We start from the raw sequence: 22931 nt of genomic DNA on the forward strand, positions 1-22931 counted from the left end.
GCTGGAAACAGCAAAATTAGTGCTCCTAACTGTTGAAAAAAATTATACAACAGGACAACAGCATCTGCTGGTACATGTAAACAGAGAAGAATGGCACCAAATTCCACCTCTGTGCCCTTACATTCAAAATCTTTTTTGTGTGCAAAGATGAAACACACATTACATCTAATAAGAAGTAGTTGTTGTTACTATAATTAAAGTCATTAAAGCCTAATCCAGGAATCATTTCTTGGCCCAATCTCATGATTACTGGTAAAGAAATAATGCTTCTGTATAGGGGAAAGTCTCAATAAATAACAATGTGGTAAAATGCACTGAATACACAAAGGGTCTACCTCTTTATCATGCTGTAATGTACCCTTTTCCTCCTCCTCTGGATCATAAGGCAGTTTCATTCTGCTAGTAGGGATGTAGAGGCGTTTCAGCAGTTGTCAGCATCCAAAAGACTTCAGATACTGAAGGATCTGAATATCTGGGGAATATTATGTTCACGTTGATAGTTTCTTCTTCTTCACTCTAGGATCCATTTGGGGTTGTTTTTATGCTTTCTGAAAAAGCTTTTAAACTTGGCTCTTCTTCAGTGGTCTGCAGCTCTATGTTACAGTCAAATTTACTATATATGATACCTTACATACATACTTGATCACCCTAAAACCAGTTTTGTCCAGCTTTAAGTCTGTAAACTATAACCACAGTATCTTCAAATGCCAGCTCTGCACCCTGTCTCTTTTTTATCCCATGCTTCCACTCCATTGTATGTCTCCATGTCTGAAGGCCTCTGCTATGATACCAGGCCTGTATTTTTCTACACTACATCATGTTAAGAGTTGTAAAATGATAATGGCACCATGCAAAGATTAAAGTGAAAACAGATTAGCCACAGACATGCGTGCTGTTGGAAAAGTTGTTGTCCCAGCTAAACCAAGTTTAATTTCAGGCTAAAACAAAGTTGCAAGCAGGTCAACAAAAGTTCAAATAAAGCAAACCTAAAAAGCTTAAGTGCTCAGAGTTTGCAAGCCTCTCTACAGGGCTTGTGGCTGGTCACCAGTGATGGCAGTGTGGTATTACAGGGCTACAGGGTAACAGTGCTGCAAGGGCCAGCTGCGACTCTGGCGACACACTGTTACTCCCAGACCTTAAATATGGAGGTCTGGGTGTGATGCCCAGCTCAGAAAGTTCTCAGGATGCTTGTCATCTGAATCGGGTAGTGCAAACATGGAGATGCCTCACAGAACTGCTCATTATGCTGTTTGTCTCAGTCTCCAGCACTGATTGCTCTCAGAGAGAACTCTAGGCTTGATTAAACTTTTGTTCTGACCCAGTCTGTAAAGTCAGCTTTTGGTCCCACCCTTTTGCTGGTAGGTACTGCCTCTCTGGCAGAAACAATGGATGTAGGAACCTGTGCCCACACTGAGATACAGTTCAATACCTTAGTTTAACCTCTTGCTGAAAGTGGCTTTGATAAGATGATGGACTGCAAACCTGTGTGACTGAAATGCAGCTACCTGTTCTCATCCGAGTCAGAAGAGCAAGACAGGTAGCTGTGGGCAGAAACATCATCTCTGCTGCCTTGCTGTGGAGGTTTGACTACTGAGGTAGGCAGCATGCTTATGAATTTCTGATAAGGTGTGGTGGGAGGCAAGAGGAATTAACAAAAGTTGGTATCACTGTTGCTTGCCTTAGCATGCAAAAATGAGAGTCAAATATATCAGTCATAAGAGTGAGTTAGTCATGAACTTTAAGAAAGGAAATTATTTTGGGATGCATCCTTCACATTTTCAGGCTTTTCTGTATCCATGCAGAATTTGCTTTTAAAAAAGGTGAGGTTCAGATAAACTTGGCCTGTAGTAACACACCAGTTTTATGAGGATGTTAGTGCTTGGAGAATTGACAAAACTCTGACAGTTAAGTTCATATTTTGAGCATTGAGTGCTACAAGGAACTCAGCACTAAATATATGTCCTTTGTCTTTGTGTGGCATTTATGTCTTTTTTGTAATCATTACTATCATCCCTGCTGCAGTTTTTATTTAAAAAAACCCAAACTTTTGAAGCCCACTAAACTACGTCAGTTCTAAAGATTGATCAGTACTAGTTGATGAAAATAAACCAGTAGATTTGGGTTAGAATTATTTGAAAATCCATGGCCATACCCTGTAAGAGTCTTATAAGAATTCTTTGAATTCTTGGAATTCTGGACTAAAATGTTTATTATTTATGGTCTGTTACTAGATGATAACAAAAGAAAAGAATGTTGTAGCAGAATGAAGTGTTGCATAACACACACTGCAGCTACACAAGTACTTTCTACTGTCTCTGTCTGAACAGACTGCTTTAACCTGTAGTGTGTTGGAGTGAGGAGACATGAGCCTTTTACATAAGTACCTGCAACATTTTTAGTTTTCCATGGGTCTTCATATGTTTGCTCATTTTACACATGAAACCAGTCAGAGCAGTAGAAATATACCTTCAGTTACTCTTACCAAAGTTTATTTTATCTTTGTCTTTTCTTTCTCAGAGCTAACATAATATCCACTATAAGACATTTATTTTCTGTAATAACTCCTTTGTTCAATCACACCTCAACAAAGTGTTTCGGTAAGGCTGATAGTCAAAACTGGGAAACCTCAGGGGATTTTTCACAAATTTCAAATTCTTGAAATACAGTGTTCTAATAAAAAACTGCTGATCTTACAACAGATGTAATGATCACAGTGATTTGTAGTCAAATTCTTAGAAATGTCAGTGAGATTTGGTCTCATTTCCTCTTATGACTCTTCAAAGACTCGCAAGCAGCTTATGGTGTGATTTTTTTTTTTTGTAGGTCATGTTTACTTATTCCAGTTTTGTGCTACTGATTTAGGATTTTTAAATTCAGCAATCAAATATGGCCAGTTTCAATATATTCCAAATATTTTTCCAGTATGTTTTAAAATCATCAGTGGTTGTCAATACATGTGATGGTTCCTACATGGTTGGGTCTCAGTAGCTCTGCTACAAGTTAATCACAGAATGGGTCAGGTTGGAAAGGACCACAGTGGGTCCTCTGGTCCAGCCTCCCTGCTCAAGCAGGGCCATCCCAGCACACATGGCACAGAATTGCATCCGGATGGTTCTTGAATATCTCCAGTGAGGAAGACTCCACATCATCTCTGGGCAACCTGTTCCAGTGCACAGTCACACACACAGTAAAGTTTTTCCTCTTACTCAGGTGGAACTTCCTGTGTGTCAGTTTCTGCCCGTTGCCTCTCATCCTATTGCTTGACACCACTGAGAAGAACCTGGCTGCCTCCTCTTGACACCCTCCCTTCAGATTCTTATAGACATTGATGAGGTCCCCTGTCAGTCGTCTCTTCTTGAGGCTGAACAGACCCAACTCCCTCAGCCTTTCCTCGTAGGATAGATGCTCCAGTCCCCTAATCACCTTCATAGCCCTCCTAGGCCTGCTCCAGGAGGGAGCATTACATGTCTCCCTTGTCCTGAGGAGCCCAGAACTGGACACACCGCTCAGATGTGTCCTCACAGGGCTGAGTAGAGGGACAGGATCACCTCCCTCAACCTGCTGGCAATGCTTTTCCTGATGCACCCCAGGATACCATTGGCTTTCTTGGCCCCAAGGGCACATTGCTTGCTCATGAACAGCTAGTTGTCCATGAGGATCCCCAGGTCCTTCTCCACAGAGCGGATTTCCAGCAGGTCAACCCCCAGCCTGTCCTGGTGCTGGGGGTTGTTCCCCTCAAGGTGTAGGACTCTGCACTGGCTTTTGTTGTATTTCTCTGCCCCTCTCTCCAACCTGTCAGGGTCTTTCTGAAGGGGTGTACATCCTCTGGGCTATCAGCCGCTCCTCCCAGCTTTGTGTCATCAGTGAACTTGTTGAGGCAGCCTCTACCCCTTCATCCAAGTTAAACAATACTGAGCCCACTATTGAACCTTGGGGGACACCACTAGTGACAGGCCTCCTGTAACTTGTCACAGAAAATATTTTGAGAAATTGGTCAGACACTGAAGCAGCACACCCCTTCTGTTGTATCTTACAGGGTGATCTTACTATTAACCCACAGAGTAGGACTGTCATTAAAAATGATTTCTTTCACGGGGACAGCTGTCCCACCAAGGCGTTGAACAGTGGTGGGAGGCGTAGGCTGTTGCTGGCCTGGTTGGAGTTACATGCCTATGCTTTCAAACTGCCAGCATCCCACCACTTGTTTACATGACTCCAGAAAGAAATGTAGGAAAGAACTGTGCAGTCAGGATCCTGGCCTGCAGCAACCCTCTCTCCCATTGATTTAGAAAGGTCAGGGTAGACAAACAAATAATTTTATGTTCCAGGAAGAAGAAATAAAAGCAGCACAAAGGAATCAGATATCTGGGGAAAAAAATTACTTCGTTTGAAAAGACATCCAGTATCGTAGCCATTAGACATAGTCCAGGCATGCAATAATAAGAAAAAAAAAGGATATATAGATCAGAAAACATGCAGAAAACACAGTTCAGGAGTACAAAACAAATGTTGATGGAAAAATATGCACCAGCAGATTTGCATTAGTAGCATAAAACAACTCCAGTTTTGCTATGCTGCCTAGATCTTAGTAATAACCTTTGTGGAATACTACTCCCACAGTAACATTTATTTTTAATTTTCTAAATACTTCACACTCTTTCAATTCCTGAGTCAGTTGAATGTCTTATTGAAAACACATATGCTAGAGAAAGAATTTCTCATCTTCAGATGCTACTGTATATTTTTAATTGATATAAACATTTAAAAGAGTAAGAGTAGGAATTACAGCAAGTCGGAACAATGCCATATGAAAATAGAGAGTACTTGGGAGATTTTTTGGGGGAGTGCATGTGACCTAATGGATCATTCTTCCATGTGGGAAAGTGTAGCGTCAGGAAAGTAAAGTTTCAGCTGTGACCCTGAGGTGCAGTCCTGTTGCAAGAGTGAAGGTCAGTGGTTTCAGGGCAGATTGTCAGATCCCATCACAAATATAGAGGACAGTGCTAACAGTAGCACTGTGATTCCTGGATTGTTTTGACCAGAAAACATTAGCCTTAATTGATGCTACTGTCAAGTGGATGAGTATTATTGGCAGATAAATCAGGTAGTTCCCTAGACTTTTTGTTGTAATCCAAACTTGACCAAAAGTTCGGATTACAGATCTGGTTTCAGTGCTTTTATCCCTCTGTGATGTCTGTGGTCGCCTCGCATTGCCTGTATGTTGGAGATTATTTTGCTGCCATCCATCTGTAATCAACAGTATGTATGAAATCTTTAACAAACATTGTGTGTCTTGTTCATCTTTATTTCAAGTCATAAGCTGTTGGGGTTTGGGTTTGGGTTTTTTTTTGTTTTTGTTTTTTCCTGCCTTTGTTCCCCTACCTCATCCTTTCCTGCAGCAGGAGTAGCTCCTCTAGAGTGGGGGTTAAGCTCTTTGTTTTTTCCAGTTAGAGCGGTGCTGTTTCTGCATTGTTAGCTTCATGGTTGTGATGAAAGACTGATTTAGAAGAGTCAGGTGTTAGGAGAGTGTTCAAAAGACCATAATTCAGAAATGTGTTTCCACTCCAAACTCCTCAACAGGAAATACGGGCTTTTCCATGTTTGTGTAGGCAGTGCGAGAACCCCCATGTTATGAGAAGTCATCCCGTGCATAGGAAACTTCACCACAACGTACCCAGCGTGTTTCTTGTGAGGAGGGTAAAGGTTAGTTTGGGGTAAAGACTGTTTGTAAGCTGTTTCTGCTGGTAAAATGACGGAGGGGGCTGAGAGGGTTGCACTTCAAACTCTTGCTCTATAGCAAGACTCATCATTTTCTAGGGCGTTGTGCCATGTTCAACTTGATGAAAGCTGTTCTGAAAAGTGAAACAGAGCTGTGCTTTTTCCTTGTTGGTTATCAGATGTGTGTGCTACAAATGTTCACTTCCACCCCTGGGTGTGTGTATTTTTGTAGTCATAGAAGTACTGAAGAAATAGAAATACTGTGATGACAAGTGAAATTAAAGCAGTATCTCATTAAGAAGAATGCTAATTGTATTTCATTTGTGAATACAGACAAATAGTCTTAATTTGCACAAGGAATTAAGTGGCCTAAATTGCAGTTTTCTATAGAAAGTACTTAAATATATTAAAGAGGTAAAATTAGGTTTTTAGATTAATTGAGTTTGCTGAAGTTCCTAGTGGGGAAGGACCAAGAAAAAATTCTGTGACTTATGTATTTATCTGTAAGTAAGTGGGATCTGTGGACGGGAAAGCAAAGAGAAAGAAACCTACTTTCTGATGCAGAAATGTCTTTTTATCTAAGTATCGCTGAAAGGTTGCATTTGGGGATTTCCACACTGCACAAATACATTCATTGTATCTTGTGGTAGTTGATTTCATTTTTTTGTGAAAGAATTTTCCCTGTTCTTGCTGAGGTTACCTACTTGCTCAGAATGCTCAGGTGGGCTTCAGAGAGTGACAAGATTCTTCAGGCCAAACTTCATTGTCCTTGATAATCAAGATTCTGGTGAGTGGGAGAGTGGGACGTTAAACCAGCTTGTGAAGGACACCTGGACTTAAGAAGTAGACTGAGAGGGGAAATACAGCCTCTTTGTGGAGCTGAAAAATTAGCACCTGCTGAGTATGTTTTTGGTGGGGAAGTAACGTCAGTGGGAGGCAAGGGTTCATATTGAATGGTGGCATCACTTGTTTTCTTTTGCCTTCCCATGGACATAGTAAGAGGGATGACCTAGATTATGGAGTGAGTGGACTGAAACTCTGTTACACTGTCAACCTATGGATCTGCAGTAGACAGTCTGTGTTACTGCCCCCACAAGTTTGGCTGGAAGGATCTGACTCGAGGTGTCACGGCCTTCATTTTTCCTGTTTTGCTCTGTGCGAGATTCAGGACGTTCACTCTCTCATTAAAGGAGAGAGAACAGCAAAGTGCATGTCGGACTGTGAAAAAACCAGCTCTTAATCTTAACTGGTCTTAGCAGGCTTTTGCTGGAAACTGCTGTCCTTTGAGCTGATATTTTGCTCTTGGGTTGCCTCTGCAGCCAGTAGTGATAGGGTTGATCCACGCCCTCACCTCAGATCCTTTCATGGTTGATAAAATCCTTGCATTTTCTTTGAAATAGCTGTTGGAGGTGGGTTGCTGGAATTACTGAAAAATTGAGTTTGAGCCAAGATGGCAAATTTTGTTTCACTACCAAGGTTTTCTATCATTGGAGGTAATAAACAAACAATAAAAATTCACTGTATGCTAGTTATACTAGAGATGGTGCTCTTACATGAAAGGCAACATAATCATAACTTACCATAGTCTGGCATTTCACCCTTTCCATTATTTTGTCCATATTGATTACCGTAAATAGGATGTTAGTTGAAAATCTGGCCATGCTGCAAGTCCAAAATACTGTTTTAGGCAGTATTCACTTTCACTTTTTTGTGTGTTGTTAAAACATTTTCAATCAGAGAAACTTTTTATTAAGATGTTATTTGAAGAATGCAGTTGGCTGAAGGAGTCCTTGATGTTTCCAAATGGATTTTTCAGGAAGAGAAACCCTAATTTGAAAGGTTCAGGGAATACACCTTGCAGTCTGGAGGGTCAAGAGAGTTTTAAAAGTAATTACAGTTCAGCAAGTACCCCGAAACTACTTTTTCACTCCCTCTTGGAGATGATGGTAAATGTTTAGTAGGATTACATCCCCCTTTTTTCTTTCCTCTTTTTTTTTAAGCATTAAAGAAACTGTCAGACTCTCCCTTTTTCTCCATTATTTTCTTCATGTCAATGTATCAATAACATTTAGCCTTCCCCTGCTGTTGCATTTTCTGCTTTGGCATGCCAGTCAATAACGGGAGTATCCTCTTTCTCCTGCTTGTTGATGTGTGAATGGGAAAAAACCTGTTTCTTACAGTTTGATCTCACCTGACACGTTTGTTTCAAGGGGTAGTTTGGCAGAGGTTTTGTGGGTTTTTTTCCAAAAAGATAACAGACCAAAGCATTTTGCTAAAACAATTGATGAGATAAGGAGAATATTAGCTTGTAGTTGTACAAGCTAATCATCCAGGGTTTATTCTAGGGCAGAGATAATCATAGTTTTTGCTCGAGATGTTGCAAGCAGTCAAGAGTGAGACCAAATGTCTCCAGGTTTCAAGCCTACAGGACACGAGACCATGCAGCTGAGCAGGGTGGCATTTGCTTCCCACAGCCAGCTGACAGGACTGAGGGTAGCAGGGCGGAAGTGGCATCTGATGAAGAGCTCTTCTTCTGCTCATGTGTTTTTGTGCTAATAGAGCACCAAATAAACATTCACATAACAGAAGGGACCCTTGTTCAAAAGCCTTTTCTGAACTGTGGACATGGCCATTATTGGTATTGGAGGTCAACAACAGCTTCGGATGTTGCTCTTGAAAATTGAGCTTGCAGCAAAACTTCACGAAGTGCAAAGCTACATGTATTGCCAGCATCCACTGTCTGCAGTAATAGTAAGGGAAAGTCAAAAGCTACATGTAGATGCATCGTGCCCATCTTCAGGATAGTTTGCCTGGACATGAATTACATCAGCCTTTGGGATTGTTGGCTGCAGGAGTGGCACCAGTTCATTACTATCCATTAAGGTACCATCTTGGGAAACTATCTGGTGTGTTAATACTGCCTTTAATTTGTTAGGAGTCCTATCTCCATTGATTTTTATCAAAAACGTGATTATAAAGTTGCAGTTGTTAAAAGGGTTGTAATTCAAGCAAATGATCAGAGCAGCTGTTGCTTGTGTCTGTCAGTCCATGCAGTGAGTAGAGGGAACTAACTCATCCCTACCTGAGCAAGCACAACTGTGGGAGGGATCCAGTTTGCCCAGATGCAGCATCAGGCCTAATCTAGTCATCTAAATTCTTTCTATAATTAGAGAAAGAGAGGTAGCTTCATGAGGTGACTCATCCCTCCTACCTTGGAAAATGATGACTCATTCGCTGGAGGTGCCTGTGTCTCACCATTGACTATATGGAGAACCTGGGCAGTGAGCTGAGATCAGATACCTGCCTCCTTTGTAGTTTAGGTGAAATAAAATCCTTTCTGTAAGTGGTAAGAGCTCATACCTAAGTTCTTAAGCAGTGTGGGGTAATTGATAGGGCTGGCGATTAAATCAAGAAGCTCAGACTGGGCTTCCCCATCTCTTCTGTTCTAGTATGGCATAGATGGGATGTCTTAAAAGACATATCCTGTTAATGCAAGTGTACTTGAATGAGGTGGTAGCACTAGCAAATTCAAACCTTCAGTTAACCTGTAGTAAATTTAAAAATAATTCATTTTTCCTGTTTGCTTGTTGCCAGCTGTTTATAGAAGCCTCCCTTGCATGGTAATTTTACCCAATGGAGAAAGATCCCTACATCCTAATCTTTGGAACTTCTGTGTTTTGACACAGGATTTTTTCTCCTGACAGTGGCAATTACAACTCTTGCAAACAACAAAATTTTGAAAGTTTAACTGTAGAAAAGCAAGTATAGTAGGAAATGCTGTCTCATATTCAATGTATCGTATACATTCATTTTTCTTAATAGCCCCAAGCTTTTCAGTAAACATGTTAACATATGTTACCATCAGCTATTCTACCCACTCACCAAATGCTGACCTGAAGTCAGTCCTTTTCAGCAGAAGTTTATTTCTTTGTATTCCTACTCTAACTGGTTATTGCTATGACTAGTACTGGGTGAGGTCCAGTAGAGGATTATACTGTTTTTCTATATTCAGTAAATTTTATTGTGAGCGCTGCTAATTGGAAATAAAATCTGCAGTTAGTCTGAGAATGGTACCTGCCCATTGGTTGTGATTTATGCAGTATAAAAGGATTGATAATTAATGCTGATTATTTTGTTGGTTTTTTAGATGTGGATTTAACTGATGTTGATACACAAAATTCCTCCACACATGAGGAAAAGAGCTTTCTGTAAGTATGATCCATGTAAGTAAATTGAAAATGTATGATTAGGTGAGAAATTAATATTGCAACTTAAATGAATAGTTAGAGAGCATTAAAAAATTACTAAGCTCAATAATATTTAAATAGAAATAGCTTCAAAACAAATTAAACACCTGACTCTATTTTAACTGCACAAGGATTGACCCTTTTTAAAGATGTCAACAACTAAAGATTGTAGCTAGAAAAACCAGCAGGACTCTTTAACCTAATTGCTGTCTGACTTGTACCTAAGTGAACATGTTAGTTACTCTCTAATAAGGTATACGTATGTTTGGGGGAAGGGGCTGTGGCATTCTGTGTAAATCTCTGCAAGCACATCTTGTGGGTCTTTCTTCAGGCAGTTATGTTTAATGGACTTACAGACTGTTAAACATCTCATTGTATAAAGAACAAACCAAGGAAAACCCATTGCCACAAGAAGGGTAAAAAATCAGAAGAATGGAAAGACTTGGAAACTGGCAAAGAATTTTGATGGAAGTTTTGTTTGACCAAATATTAGGACATTCTACACTATTTGAGAAAGTCTGGTGATTCGCTAGCCACTTAAGCACTTAAACATTGTTAAATAAGAGAAGCTTTTTTACTGTGTATGATCCAGCCTCCGAATAACCAGGTTGGCCAGAGAGGTACATTCTTGTCCAAAACCAACTGGATGCAGTCCTGAACAACTTCCTCTAGGTGACCCTGCTTTTGAGCAGGGGAGTTGGATTAGATGTTGTCCAGAGTTTATCCAACCTCAACTATTCTGTGATTCTGTATGAAGTGGTAAACTGCCTGCTTTAATTTTTGGCTGTCAGAAATTAAAACTATAATGCGGAGTGTTGTTTCATACATTGTCACTGAGTCTCAAAGCTTTTGGGGATGGGATGTTCAGAGCTCTCAATTTCTGCTTGTTTCACTCAAGAATTCATTTTTTTTCCTATTTGGAATTGACTTATGACAGTTCTGAGTGGCAGCAGATTGGCCTGTCTGGTAGATGCAGCCCAAATTCCTTCCTTCCTAGAATGAGGTCATTTAGAATCTCATTCCTAGACTAACATAGATGTCTAGGGTTGTGTTCAGTTAAGTTGTCTTAAATGCTTAACTTGCATTTGAATTTTAGATGCCCAGTGAAGCAGTGCTAGTTAAGATGATGTTAGAGTTCCCTGTGGAGAAAAGGAAATTCTTTTGGAGTCCTCCAGAGGGAGATGCTGACTAGTTAAATTCAGAGACTTAAGTTAGGCAGGTTAAATGTTCTTTTGGAGGTCTTCAGATGGGTTTGAAGTGCCTTTTAAAAACACAGGTATAAGCTAGGTGCTTTATTTAATTAGAATGCATCTTGCTCATTGTTAGGTCCGTCAACCTAAAAGATAAATATTCTTTCATTTTGCAGTACGGTTCAAATGCTTTGTAAAATGAATGAGGGGCTGCTGTGAAGGTATTAGTCACTGTATTACTATCTTTCAGGTTTATCAGATTTTACTCCTCACTTCCTAAATTAATGGTGATTGTCATAATACTGTGAAACAAATAAAAATGTTCCATGACCGAAGTGCTAACGTGGCTGATTGAAGGAACACTGAAATTTATCAGCCAAGCCGAAAACACCACATTTAAAATCATAACCATTTTTTCTGTAGGTTGTGTGTTTCTTTCCTACTGTAACGTTTCACTTCATAGGCATTGTGAGGGAAGAGCAACTGTCATGGATGTCTGTAGACCAAGAAAGTATAGGGTAAAGCACCGATGCTGCCATGTGCCACGTCAGCAAACATCCCCTTTTGCTTTTTCTTTCCACCACCATCCCAGAATTTCAACCTCTCTCTGGCCCAGTAGGTTTTATTTACAGTTTTCATTATCCCTTTCTCATGGCAGTAGAGCCTAGAACAACACAGTGTGCTGACACTAACAACATTTCCTGCCCTTTTGTTCTGTGCTCTGCCAACCCATTGTCCCTTTGTCCTTATCCCTTGTCCTTCCTCTGCAGGCAGAGGCCCCATCTGATGAATTTACTTGTGCTCTCCAAGGGTTATGAAAGCCAGGAAACTTCATTAAGAATGGTTTAATAACTTAGACAAAGGAGAAGAGCAGCTGGTCCGTTAACAAGTCTCTCTCAAGCTCCATTCTCTGACAGAAGAGCCTTTCTTGCACGTGGCACAGTTTTGAACAATTTATTGTAAAATGTTACAAATGTACAGATGTACAGTTCATGCAAATGGAGTTACTGTGTATTGGATTTGCCTTGAGCATTTTATTTGAATGACCCGAGGCGATCTTATGGCAATAGGTTTGCTGCTGTTGAAAAGAACAGTAGCTGATAGTGGCCTAAAATTTTAGTGTTTGTTTTTGCTCTGTCTGTTGTTTAGTGTGGTAATGTTAGAGGAATAGCAGTTGGAGACAACCTGCTGCACTCTGCTACTCTGTGAGACAAACATCAGTAAAGCCAAGCAGCGAGAAAAGAAAGGCTCTTCATGAGAAAATGACAGCGAGAGAACACAGTCCCCGCCATGGTGCAAAATCCCGCACTGTGCAACGGGCCTCCACCATTGATGTCACCTCTGACATGCTCGGCCTGTCTCTAACAGGTTGGTACCTTCATGTCAGCTGTTCCTCTGTTGTTGCTCCTTTCAGGATCTACCTTGTACTAATGTTGGGGTTTTTCTTTTAATTGCTAGAAGATTCAGATGTGTTTGGTTATGTGGAGGTGGTGAGATAAAGGAATTATGCTAAGAAATTTTAAAATCTTGAACTTGCCATTTTTAAAATAGACAAAGCATTAAAATTGGAGAGGGGATTAAAAAGAGAAATTAAACTAGATTTTGTGCAGTTATGTTTATCAGTCAAAAATAACCAGTGGGGATAAAATAACAAAATAATGTCAAGGTCTAGGAAGAGTCTTGGCAACCTCCTTGTTTGACATTGTATAAAATTTTCGAGAGAGTTCAGGGAGCTGAGACTTATCTCCCTCATCTTTTATGATTAGTAAATTAGGATTGTAACCCTCAGAGGCTTTCTTTCATTAGTGATAGAAACAGATACTTTCAGACCTCTTCCTAGTAACTACTACAGAGGAGATGTATCTGATTTAATAACTTGGAGTTAATAGTGGCTTTAATCCTATTGTTTTCTGCTGATATTAAATGTTTAATATTCCCATATTGCATATAATCTTGCATGAATTTACACATTTTAATATGTTTTATAAACTGAGATCGTTCCAGGTTTTCCAAGTAGTTTTTAGATACCAAGGATTACAGAATAAATATTTTAGATACCGCTTATGGCTCCCTGGATTAAATTTTTTTTTTCTATAAAATTTAATTTCTTTCTCTGTATGATTGCAACTTCAGGAAAGAATTCAGATGACAGTGATGTTTGGCTAATCTTGTGTTAATTTTTCTGCTTTACAGGAAACATTCAGGACCCAGATGAACCGATTTTAGAGTTCAGTTTAGGTAGGCTTATTGATTTTTATGCTCATTTTGCTGATGCATGCTGTTGAACATGTGTGCTGGTTTTTAATTGTTGATTTTGAAGTACCTTTCATATAGTAAGGTTTGCAACTTTACTGTGATTTTTATGGAGTTGTGGTACAGTTTTTGTGCTGCCTGTACAGCATCTTTTGTTAAGCAACAAACAGTTTGATTTTGTGATGTTTTTAAAAGTCTGTAATTAAAAAATCTGTCCTGTAAAATTTTAAATGTTTACTATGTGAATGTTTACTTTGTTTATATGAAGATACAGTGAAACTGTCTCCACTGTCAGTGTATCAGCAGCTCAGGTCTTCAAGCAAACTGAAGATTTGCTGGAAACACCATTTTAGGGCAGAATGTTTTCTAAGAATTACCAGCTATGACACATACTTTCTTTCCTGTGGTCTTTGCTGTCAAGTGTGAGATGCAGAAGTGACCTAAATTCTGAGATAGTTAAATTTGGACAAGAAGCTTGTGCATTGACTCACCTTACTTGAAGAATAAGTGGAAAATATATTTGTCATGAAAATTCAGTCCACATTTTCAACTGCAGCATGGTTTTCTTGGCTTAATAGTGGACTTATATTTGGAAGGTTATGCTCTTACAGCATGTTTGAAACGAAAAATTAGAAAATTTTCTCAGATATGTGTAACTCTGTTATGAATAATAATCTTAACAAGCATTCTCAGAGCTGAATAAGGTACTTTAAATATTTTCAAATAAATTGCAAATATCTAGAACTGCAAAGCTATTTAGGTAAATTTCAGAATTAACTGCCTGCATGTAGCTGAAGCAGAGTTGGACCACACCTCTTGTGCTAGTATCTAGCTAGATAGACTTTGTCTCTGAAGTGTAATGTAATTGTGTAGAGTCACTCATTGAAATTTTTGTTAGTCGTTTCCTAGTCACCATAATCCCTTCCCAGCAGTTAAACTCATAGTAACATTTCAGAGGAAATAAATTACTGACATTTACAATTATGAGCTACTTTTCCTCATAGTAGTGCTGCTTGATCAATGTTCAGGTGCTTCTGTCTGTTCTCCATGGGCAAATGCCGTTTGGTAATGGGCTTAATGGAGGGTGACTTCAAATCAAATGCAGCCACACTCCTGAGATTCCAGAGGAAAACCTATGCATGGACATGGTTATAATGAGCTGTGCCAGGAGGGTGGATGGGCAGGGGTTAGAAGAGAACAAGTTTAAGTTGCAGCTCTTGGAACTTGGAGCCTGACTGATCAGATTGCACGTTTACTGTTTGCATGCACAAAGGTGAGTGGTGGTAGAACGAATATTTAAACCCTTCATTGTTTCATTGCTCAGGGTATATAAAATGCTTTTATAAATATATAGAGTCTTACAGCAATAGGATAAGGATCCTGAATCTAAACTTATTTGTCTGTTGCATACCCAAAGCTTGCAGTGAGCTGCTAACTCCATCGCTGGATCGAAAACCAAATAGTTTTGTAGCAGTGAGTGTAACTACACCGCCCCAGGCGTTCTGGACGAAGCATGCACAGACAGAAATTATTGAGGTAAGTGGTGAGGTACTCCTGGATTAGATTTAAAATTGAAGCTAACACAGGAAGCATTTCTTCCTGACAAATATCACCTTGCATTAATTTTTGGCTTTTTGTTTATGATTACAGGGAACAAGTAATCCTATCTTTCTAAGCAGCATTGCCTTTTTCCAAGACTCTCTTATCAATCAAATGACACAAATCAAACTCTCCGTCTACGATGTCAAAGATAGATCTCAGGGAACAGTAAGTTTTTTTTATTCTGTTGCCTGCCCAGTCAGTGTGGAGCAAGGAAATGAGAGGCAAGGAGGTAAAACTAGTAACTTTTGTGGAAGAAAGCAAAGGGATAGCAGCACTGACCATACAGAAAACAAGATGGATAGGGAAAGGAGGAGCAAATACCGTGAGATGGACTTGGCAAAGTGGGGAGCATTGCCAGTTTTCTCAAATAAGGCTTGTCTGCATCGAGTTTGGGAACCTTGGATTTAAATTGAAAAGGTCCTGTCATTTGTTCTCTTATGTTGTGGACATCTTTACTGATCTAGATAATGGAAAGGATCCAGTAACCCTAACTGAGGCTTCTAGCCTGTGCCAAAATGCCATTATGAAACTGTCCTTTTGAACAGAGCTGCTAAATTCCAGAAATCACCCTGCCCTGATACTTTAGTGATTTTGTTCAGGACTAAGATTTGTTCCCTTACTGAAAAAAGTTTAAGTGACAGCACTCCCATGTTACTACTTGGTTCTGTGGGCAACTGAGGCCATTTATTCTCAGACTGTTCAGAATACTGTTTCAGGCCTCACCTGACTGCTCTTCTGTGGCCTCCAGGGACAGCAGAGCTATCTCTCTCTGTCCAGTGCTTCATGGGGAGGCTCTGGGGAAAATGAATACCTCCAGAGGAGGTAGTTTCATCAGGAGGAGCTGTGTTTGGGTCAGGGAGGGACTGTGAAGTGTTCACCAAGTCAGTCTGAGCCCTGTTCAGTCATTGCTTTCAGTGTTGCTGTAATGCTGGGCCTAAGCTTGTATATATTAGAGTGCCTCTGCTCATATCGTATAGAAAGAAAAATACTTAAAGTCCTCCAGTATAAAAAGGATTTTTATTAATTACCAAATTTATGAAATTTTAAGGGTTTTTAATTAGTTATGTGTCAGCATGTATAATCTTACTCTTTTTCTTGGAGTTTTGTGCCTAATAATTTTATTTTGGGCCTAAGTGCTGTGGAGAAAGCCTTTGTTTATAGTGAAGGTAAATAATTACAGTTCTGGAATTTTTTTTCTTTCAGATGTATTTATTGGGTTCCGGGACGTTCACTGTAAAAGATCTTCTTCAGGAGAAGTATCACAGGTTGCACATAACACTAAGGTTTGTAATGTTCTTCTCCATTTAGGAATTAATTCTTAATTCTTGAAAACATGCCTAAGATGTGATGAAAACCTTTTCTTTGGTTAGGTTTTTAGTTCCAGGCCACTATTACAGAAAAACTAGTTTATATTGCATAATAATTGAAACATGCAGAACAAGATCTTTCTAGTGTGGTGAGTAGTGGTAGATATTGGTTCTCTTGGTTCTACAAGTCAAGAAAGTATTGTCAAGACCAACTTAATGTTTGTGCATTTCCTTCTATCACCTCAGTGTTTGACTCCATGAAGAGTGGCGGAATATTTTTTTAACTGTACTGATGTATAAAGAGCCTCTGATGGGAAGAATGAAACCCATTGAAGTAGTTACCTTAATTGTTTGGAATACCTTGGCTTAGATAAAGCATAGAATAATAGAACCACACAATGGTTTGGGTTGGAAGGGACCTTAAAGACCATCTAGTTCCACTCCACTGCCATGGGCAGGTACACCTTCCACTAGACCAGGTAGCTCAAAGCCTCATCCAGCCTGGCCTTGAGCACTTCCACAGATGGGACATCCACAACTTCTCTGGGCAACTTGTTCCCAGTGTCTCAACATAGTGAAGAATTTCTTCCTAATTTCAAATCTAAATCTACCTTCTTTCAGTTTAAAGTGAAATCTAGGCTCTATTTACTATTTCAAGACCTACTTGTTGCTAAATTGCATATTTGTTGCTAAATAGTGTATTTATCAATATAATGCACTAAGAATAGGAGGAATCAGAGTATATCATCATTGATTGATGTTTTTTTCTAGTTTAATTCACACAGGAAACTTTTGAGGAAAGAGCATGACTCAAGGGGGAATGAAAAAGAGGGGGTGAGTCTAATACCAGTCCTTAAGGCAGTCATTCTAATCATAGGAGTCAAACCACACTCTGGAAAGCCAGTATGGGACAAAGTTGGGGATTGGAGAAGAATTAATAAGGCAAAGTAAAATTAAGAAAAGAGAGCTCTGATGTGTAAATGCACATTACAGTAGTTGGTGTTGAAAGTAGGACAGGCATCCCTGTCAGAGAAGGTAAGGGTAAGTCAGCTGAAGGAGGAAAGCATAACCAAAAACACAAAGGAAGACTGTTGGTAGTATTGGCATAAGCAGCACTAGAAACCATGACTGTGATAAACTTGAGGAAATTTCTTAGCCCAGACACCACTAAGAAAATATGGGCAAAGCATTTTATGCTATGAGAAGAAATGGGTAAGGCTTTTGGCTTTTCCACAGTGTGTTATAAAGAAAGCAAATTACATGATTTCACAATGGGAGTAGATGAGGGAAATGAGTCAGAAAAGGCACCAAAAGTATGACATTGATGCTGGATAAAATAATTTATCATAGGTATGAAGGTGAGGGTGTTTTGAGGGAGATGAATGTGATTGCAGGAATTTCATACTAGTGTGTTACACATGGTTCTTAAGTTGAAAATGGACTTTATTAAACTGTCTTGTTTTGATATCAGGTATATTCTGATTATCTAAATGTGTGAATGCATGCGTTTCTTTCCATTGCCATGTTACCCTCAGATGTGTAAGCTGGGCACAGTGCAATGTCTGTAAAAATGCTGTATGATTTGAATACTTGAACCTTTTCTTGTAGTCACGCTGTGTGCCTTTTTCTTTTGCCTCCCCAGTACTGTGTGTTCCAGCAACTTCTGGTTTTTTGTTTCAGCATATTTTGACATGTAAATGACAATGTTAAAATACCACTTAGACTCTATCTCAAAATAATAACATAATGTCTCTGCCAAAATTACTCTGTCACAGGTGAGACAGAATAAATGACATCCATGATAGATCTGGGTACTGGTGTGTGTATATTAAACCCAGCAAGATTACGGCTTTTGCCCTGCTTTTCTCTGTCTCTGACTCACTCACTTTTCTTGCTGCCCATTCACTAATGTGTGCATATGTTGTCAGCTGCCCACCCCAGCAGGGAGATGGCTGCTGCTCTGGGAAAGTGGGACAGAAAGTTGTGTCAGTTCCTGCTGTGCAGCTGCCCAGCTGTTAGTAACCTGTCTCAGCAGTTAGTGGCCAGATCCCTGGGGATCTCTAGTAGTTGTTTCCATGCAACTCCCTGATGGCCAGGATCCTTCTCTGCCTCAAGGATCTTACCTTCATTGAGAATGTTCACGTTCTTCTTTCCTAGACCACATATTTTCAGGATCCTTTATTGCATCTGTTTTCCTTTCTGGAATATCAGGTTCCCAGTTTTCCCAATCTAAATAGTTTATCTGCAGAAGCACAAGATGTGATTGGCCTCCTAACTGGTGACCTTGTCTGGCCGAGGTAGATTTGAGATGTACTACTTCTGTTTAGTCCATGTATAATCAAAATTTACCCATTTCAACTCTACTAGTTGGAGTTAAACTGTACAAATGAGAGTTGAAAGTTTGGTTTCAGACATTGAAACGCACAGGCAACACACAAGTGTGCATGGACATCCAATTATCTGCTCCACAATTTAAGCTGCTTTTGCCTAATTGTAAAATCTGAGCTCTTTCTGGTTTTACAGGAGCATTGAAACATGTGCATGGTTTTAGGTTGCCTTCAACTGGGAGTTCTGTACAGCATCCCTGCAGAATGAGAGGATTGTTCTCCTGTTGGAATAACCCATTATAAAATTATGCTGAATGAAGCTGAAAAGCTTCCTATTTAAAATGTTCATTAAATTTGAAGATTAGTAGCCTTTTATAAGTGTTCCCTTGTTGATAAACAGGTCCACCTCCAAAAAAATCTCAACGCAGAGTATTTGTTGCAGGTCGGCTGAAAGTGACCGTGTAGGTAACATCACAGTTATTGGATGGCAAATGGAGGAAAAATCTGACCAAAGGCCTCCAGTGACAAGATCACCTGATACAATTAATGGAAGGGTGAGTATGAGCATTTTGTCAAATACAGAAGAGTGCAACCTTATTGCCAGCATTGAAATAAGCTAGGTTGGCATCTGCTGTCAACTTTCCTGTCCATCTTATTATTTAGTAGTGGTTTACATTTTCAAAGTCCTGTAAAAAGCAGCCTAGTGATTTTGAAGCCATTTTGTGTTTTGCAGAACTCTTGGGGTGCTCATGTTTTGGGTAAAGTCTTGAGGCAAATTTTCTTTTACAATGATTAAGCTTTCTCTTCAAGTGCTCATGTCCTTCATCAGAAGAGGCTCATGGTATTGTTACATGTTACTTGATTGCTGGATGTATTTTTTTTCTCATCCCCAAATATTTATTTGAGAGCAGATATTTGCAGCACTCTCTAAACCTAGACATATGTTAATTCTGTAAACCTTGTGTTCTGAGTATCTTGGTGATAATTGCAGTGGTATCTATGTATTACAGTTACGGTGTGGATTAGTATCACTTCGTATCCATCCAGACCTGTAGGTACCACATACTGATGCAGTACCTTTAAGGACTCTGGAGCTGTGCTGAAAGAGAGTAGTTGAATGGCTGGGTGAAAATCTATGGCATTTTGAACTGTGCAGTACAAGTAAATAAAAACGCTTAGGATTTATTATTTCAGCCATCAGTATTTTTTGTCCACAGTAAACATATTTTGAATATTTATTTAAAGCACATGTTGTGTCAAATATTTCTTTGAAGTCTATGTGATAGGGTTATCACTACATATTGCCCAGGCACTGAGATTTTATTCTTTACTATTTCTGGTTTGTTTCTTTTTGTTTTGTTTAGACTGTTTTGCCAGTTGATGAAAGTTTAACAGAATCTTTAGGAATCAGATCCAAATATGCTTCACTAAGGAAAGATGCACTACTGAAATCTGGTAAGCTGCTGTGGGCTATAACAAGTAAGCTTTAGGCATCAAAAAGCTCATCTTTCCCTGTCTGCCTTTGGCCCCAGGGCATTTCAGCAGATGTTTCATTTGAATAGGATCAAGTTGCTGATTGAGCAGTCCTCTCAGGGTCATACAAGAATAAATTATTTTATCATTTGGACTATTTTTTATTGTAAAAACAACAGAAGCAAACATTTGCCAGTAAGTTGACTGTAAGCGACCATTGGGGATGAGGAGAGAGACAGAGGAAAGGAAGTTGTTTTAAAAAAATAGTCTTGCAGAAAGATTAGTTTTCCAGCAAATGATTGCATGAGAGGAAAATGCATGGTACATAGATGAAAAAGAAATATTTTAAAAATTGAGTATGTATTTCATTTGTTTAATTTCCTTACCAGTGTTTTAAGTCATTTGGAGTGGAGGCTTTTCCTGCAAACACTAGGGTAGTGGTCATTGCAGAATGACCGTGCTTGGAAAAGCTAGACTGATGCCTGGATAAATCAGATAATTACAGCAGTGTGTTATAGCACAATGATGAACCAAAGCCATTTACTTTAAAAAAGAAGTGACTTTGTACACTTTTAACTCAAACCCTATGCTTAAATAACACGATTTTAATTCTTTAGTGTTTGGTGGTGCCATTTGCCGAATGTATCGTTTCCCAACCACTGATGGAAATCACTTAAGAATCTTAGAGCAGATGGCTGAGAGCATCCTGTCACTGCACATCCCTAGACAATTTGTGAAACTGCTTCTAGAAGAAGATGCAGCAAGGTGAGTTTGGAATGGTTAACATGTGCAGTAATACAGCAGTGACGTACCTGTTACTGACTTAAAAAAAGGAATGTATCTGTGTTAATGCACAGAGGCACTGAAGAAAAATTACTAAAATCAGCATGTTGCTGACTGTACAGTGACAGTGAATAAAACTTCACATTTTTAGGCTTGAATGTATGGTAACACGAACATACAGAGGTGCTGATAGGAGAGTAAACACATAGTGAACACAGGATCATACTACAGTTGCTGCATTTAGAGGTTGTATGTTCCTCTCACAAAAGTATTCAAAGGAATATATTATTCCATAGTTGTATGACTATATTACAACCTGCGCATTAAAATGTGTTGTCTTTTTATATATATAATAATTTGTATACTTCAATACACTTTGTTTTTTTAACATGGCTTATTTTTAATCTAAAGGGAAAAATGAAGTTGAATTAAAAATAAAACCTGTCTCAATTTTTCATAGTTGGAGGGAAATCTGAATAGATGAGACATCATAAATGAAAGTGTAATAACTCCAGCTGCTGAGGATTTTGAGAAAGCAACAGAGACAGCAGAGAAACTAGCTGACTAGAATGAGTAATTAGAATAGCAGACAGAGAAGAAAAATCCAAATCACTTTGAAGGAGAACAGAATAAAAGCAAGTAAAATGAAACACTGTAAGACAGTAATGACATTGTCTCATTTTAGGAGGTGGGAGGGAGAAGGAAATCTGATAAGCATTTTTTAGGTTTATTATAATTTTCTTCTTTTTGAAGCAATTAACTCTCTTCCAGGCAACATATTCATTTATGAGTTTTACTTCCCTACATTTGTAAGCTGTGCTTTGCAAATATAATGGTTTGTGTATTCTTTATAAAGGCCAAGATTGGAATGTTAAAGAATTTTAGCTGTAGTTTTGAGTATTGGGCTTTTATTTTGACTATTTGAATCCACTCCTACAGACCTAACTAAACATGACCTTAATTAAAAGTAAAACTATGTAGTACTCTCATATTGTTATATTAAGACATTTTAGTTCTTTTAGAATATTTTGAAAGAAAATCATTGGTTAATCCAGTCGGTTTAGGTATTTTCGTATTTTGTGAAAATGGTAAACTCTCAGAGGAAGATGACAGAGACTTGTTGTAATGCATGGGAAAAACTAATGCTTTTTTCTACTGTTGAGTTTTGCTTTTTATTGACATGCACTTAGATTCTAGAGAATGAATGTATCTTGTCCAACTGTCCTGCTACAACCTTGCTGGAGCAGGCTAGGGATATGCCATTGGACATTTAGATATGGGTTATTTATTTTTATTTTATATCTTTGTTTCTCTACAGCTTTACTCACAATAGGTTTAAAGGACCTATTCATTATGAGGTACAACCTTAACAATATAAAGAGTCGGCAAGCTTATCCATTAGGTGCCACCTGTGATGGATGTAGTTGAAGGATTTGAAGACAAAAGGAGAATTTAGGGTGAATGAAGAAAAAGATATGGCTTTCTGTAAGATTGTAGACAGTGGAGTTTGTTTAGCCATGAAATGTGAATGTTCAGAGGCTCTTGCTAAAAATCATACAGAGATCAGTGGGTGCCTGTTGTATACAGCTGTGGGTTAATAACAGCCCACATGATTGTTAGTACCACTTGGTATGCTCTGAATTGTGTGGGTCAAAGGTAAGTACTGCTTTTGTGTAATTACCCAGAAAGACTTCCTTCTCTCTGCTCAATTGAGGTGACCCTCAATGATTTGCACAAACACGCTTTGTATTCATAGGATCTCTCACATTTGGCTGAGCTCTGTTCTCTGTGCTGCAGCCCAGAGGAATGACGGACAGCTACACAAGCACAACTGCTTCTGTCTTAACATCCTGGTGACCTTTAAAATATCTTGGATTATCAGAACTGCTGTCTCTTACTAAAACTCTTCTGGGCCAGAGCTCTTTGAAAGGAAACATCTAACTGGGGTGGGGAGTATTATGTGTACCTCTTTATTCATGGCGTGCACACCTCCTACTGTCTTAGCTCTATAGGACAAACAAATAAACTTGA

At 39.1% G+C, this 22931-nt stretch overlaps 1 protein-coding gene across 12 annotated transcripts in view; it reads left to right on the forward strand.

Annotated features, from left to right (window-relative positions):
* The window catches only part of INPP4A (inositol polyphosphate-4-phosphatase type I A), a 125407-nt gene that overhangs the window by 64798 nt on the left and 37678 nt on the right, over nucleotides 1-22931 (forward strand). For all 12 annotated transcript variants that reach the window (XM_027641963.1, XM_027642000.1, XM_027641970.1 and 9 more), the window contains 9 exons: nucleotides 9866-9926; nucleotides 12305-12523; nucleotides 13349-13393; nucleotides 14826-14944; nucleotides 15059-15175; nucleotides 16214-16293; nucleotides 19087-19198; nucleotides 20009-20099; nucleotides 20735-20882. In XM_027641963.1, the coding sequence (XP_027497764.1) occupies nucleotides 12418-12523; nucleotides 13349-13393; nucleotides 14826-14944; nucleotides 15059-15175; nucleotides 16214-16293; nucleotides 19087-19198; nucleotides 20009-20099; nucleotides 20735-20882 (818 nt within the window). In that variant the 5' untranslated portion in view covers nucleotides 9866-9926; nucleotides 12305-12417. The remainder of the gene's footprint in view (nucleotides 1-9865; nucleotides 9927-12304; nucleotides 12524-13348; nucleotides 13394-14825; nucleotides 14945-15058; nucleotides 15176-16213; nucleotides 16294-19086; nucleotides 19199-20008; nucleotides 20100-20734; nucleotides 20883-22931) is intronic.

Source organism: Corapipo altera, unplaced genomic scaffold (genome assembly GCF_003945725.1).
Source record: "Corapipo altera isolate COAL_440 unplaced genomic scaffold, ASM394572v1 0, whole genome shotgun sequence".
NCBI lineage: Eukaryota > Metazoa > Chordata > Aves > Passeriformes > Pipridae > Corapipo > Corapipo altera.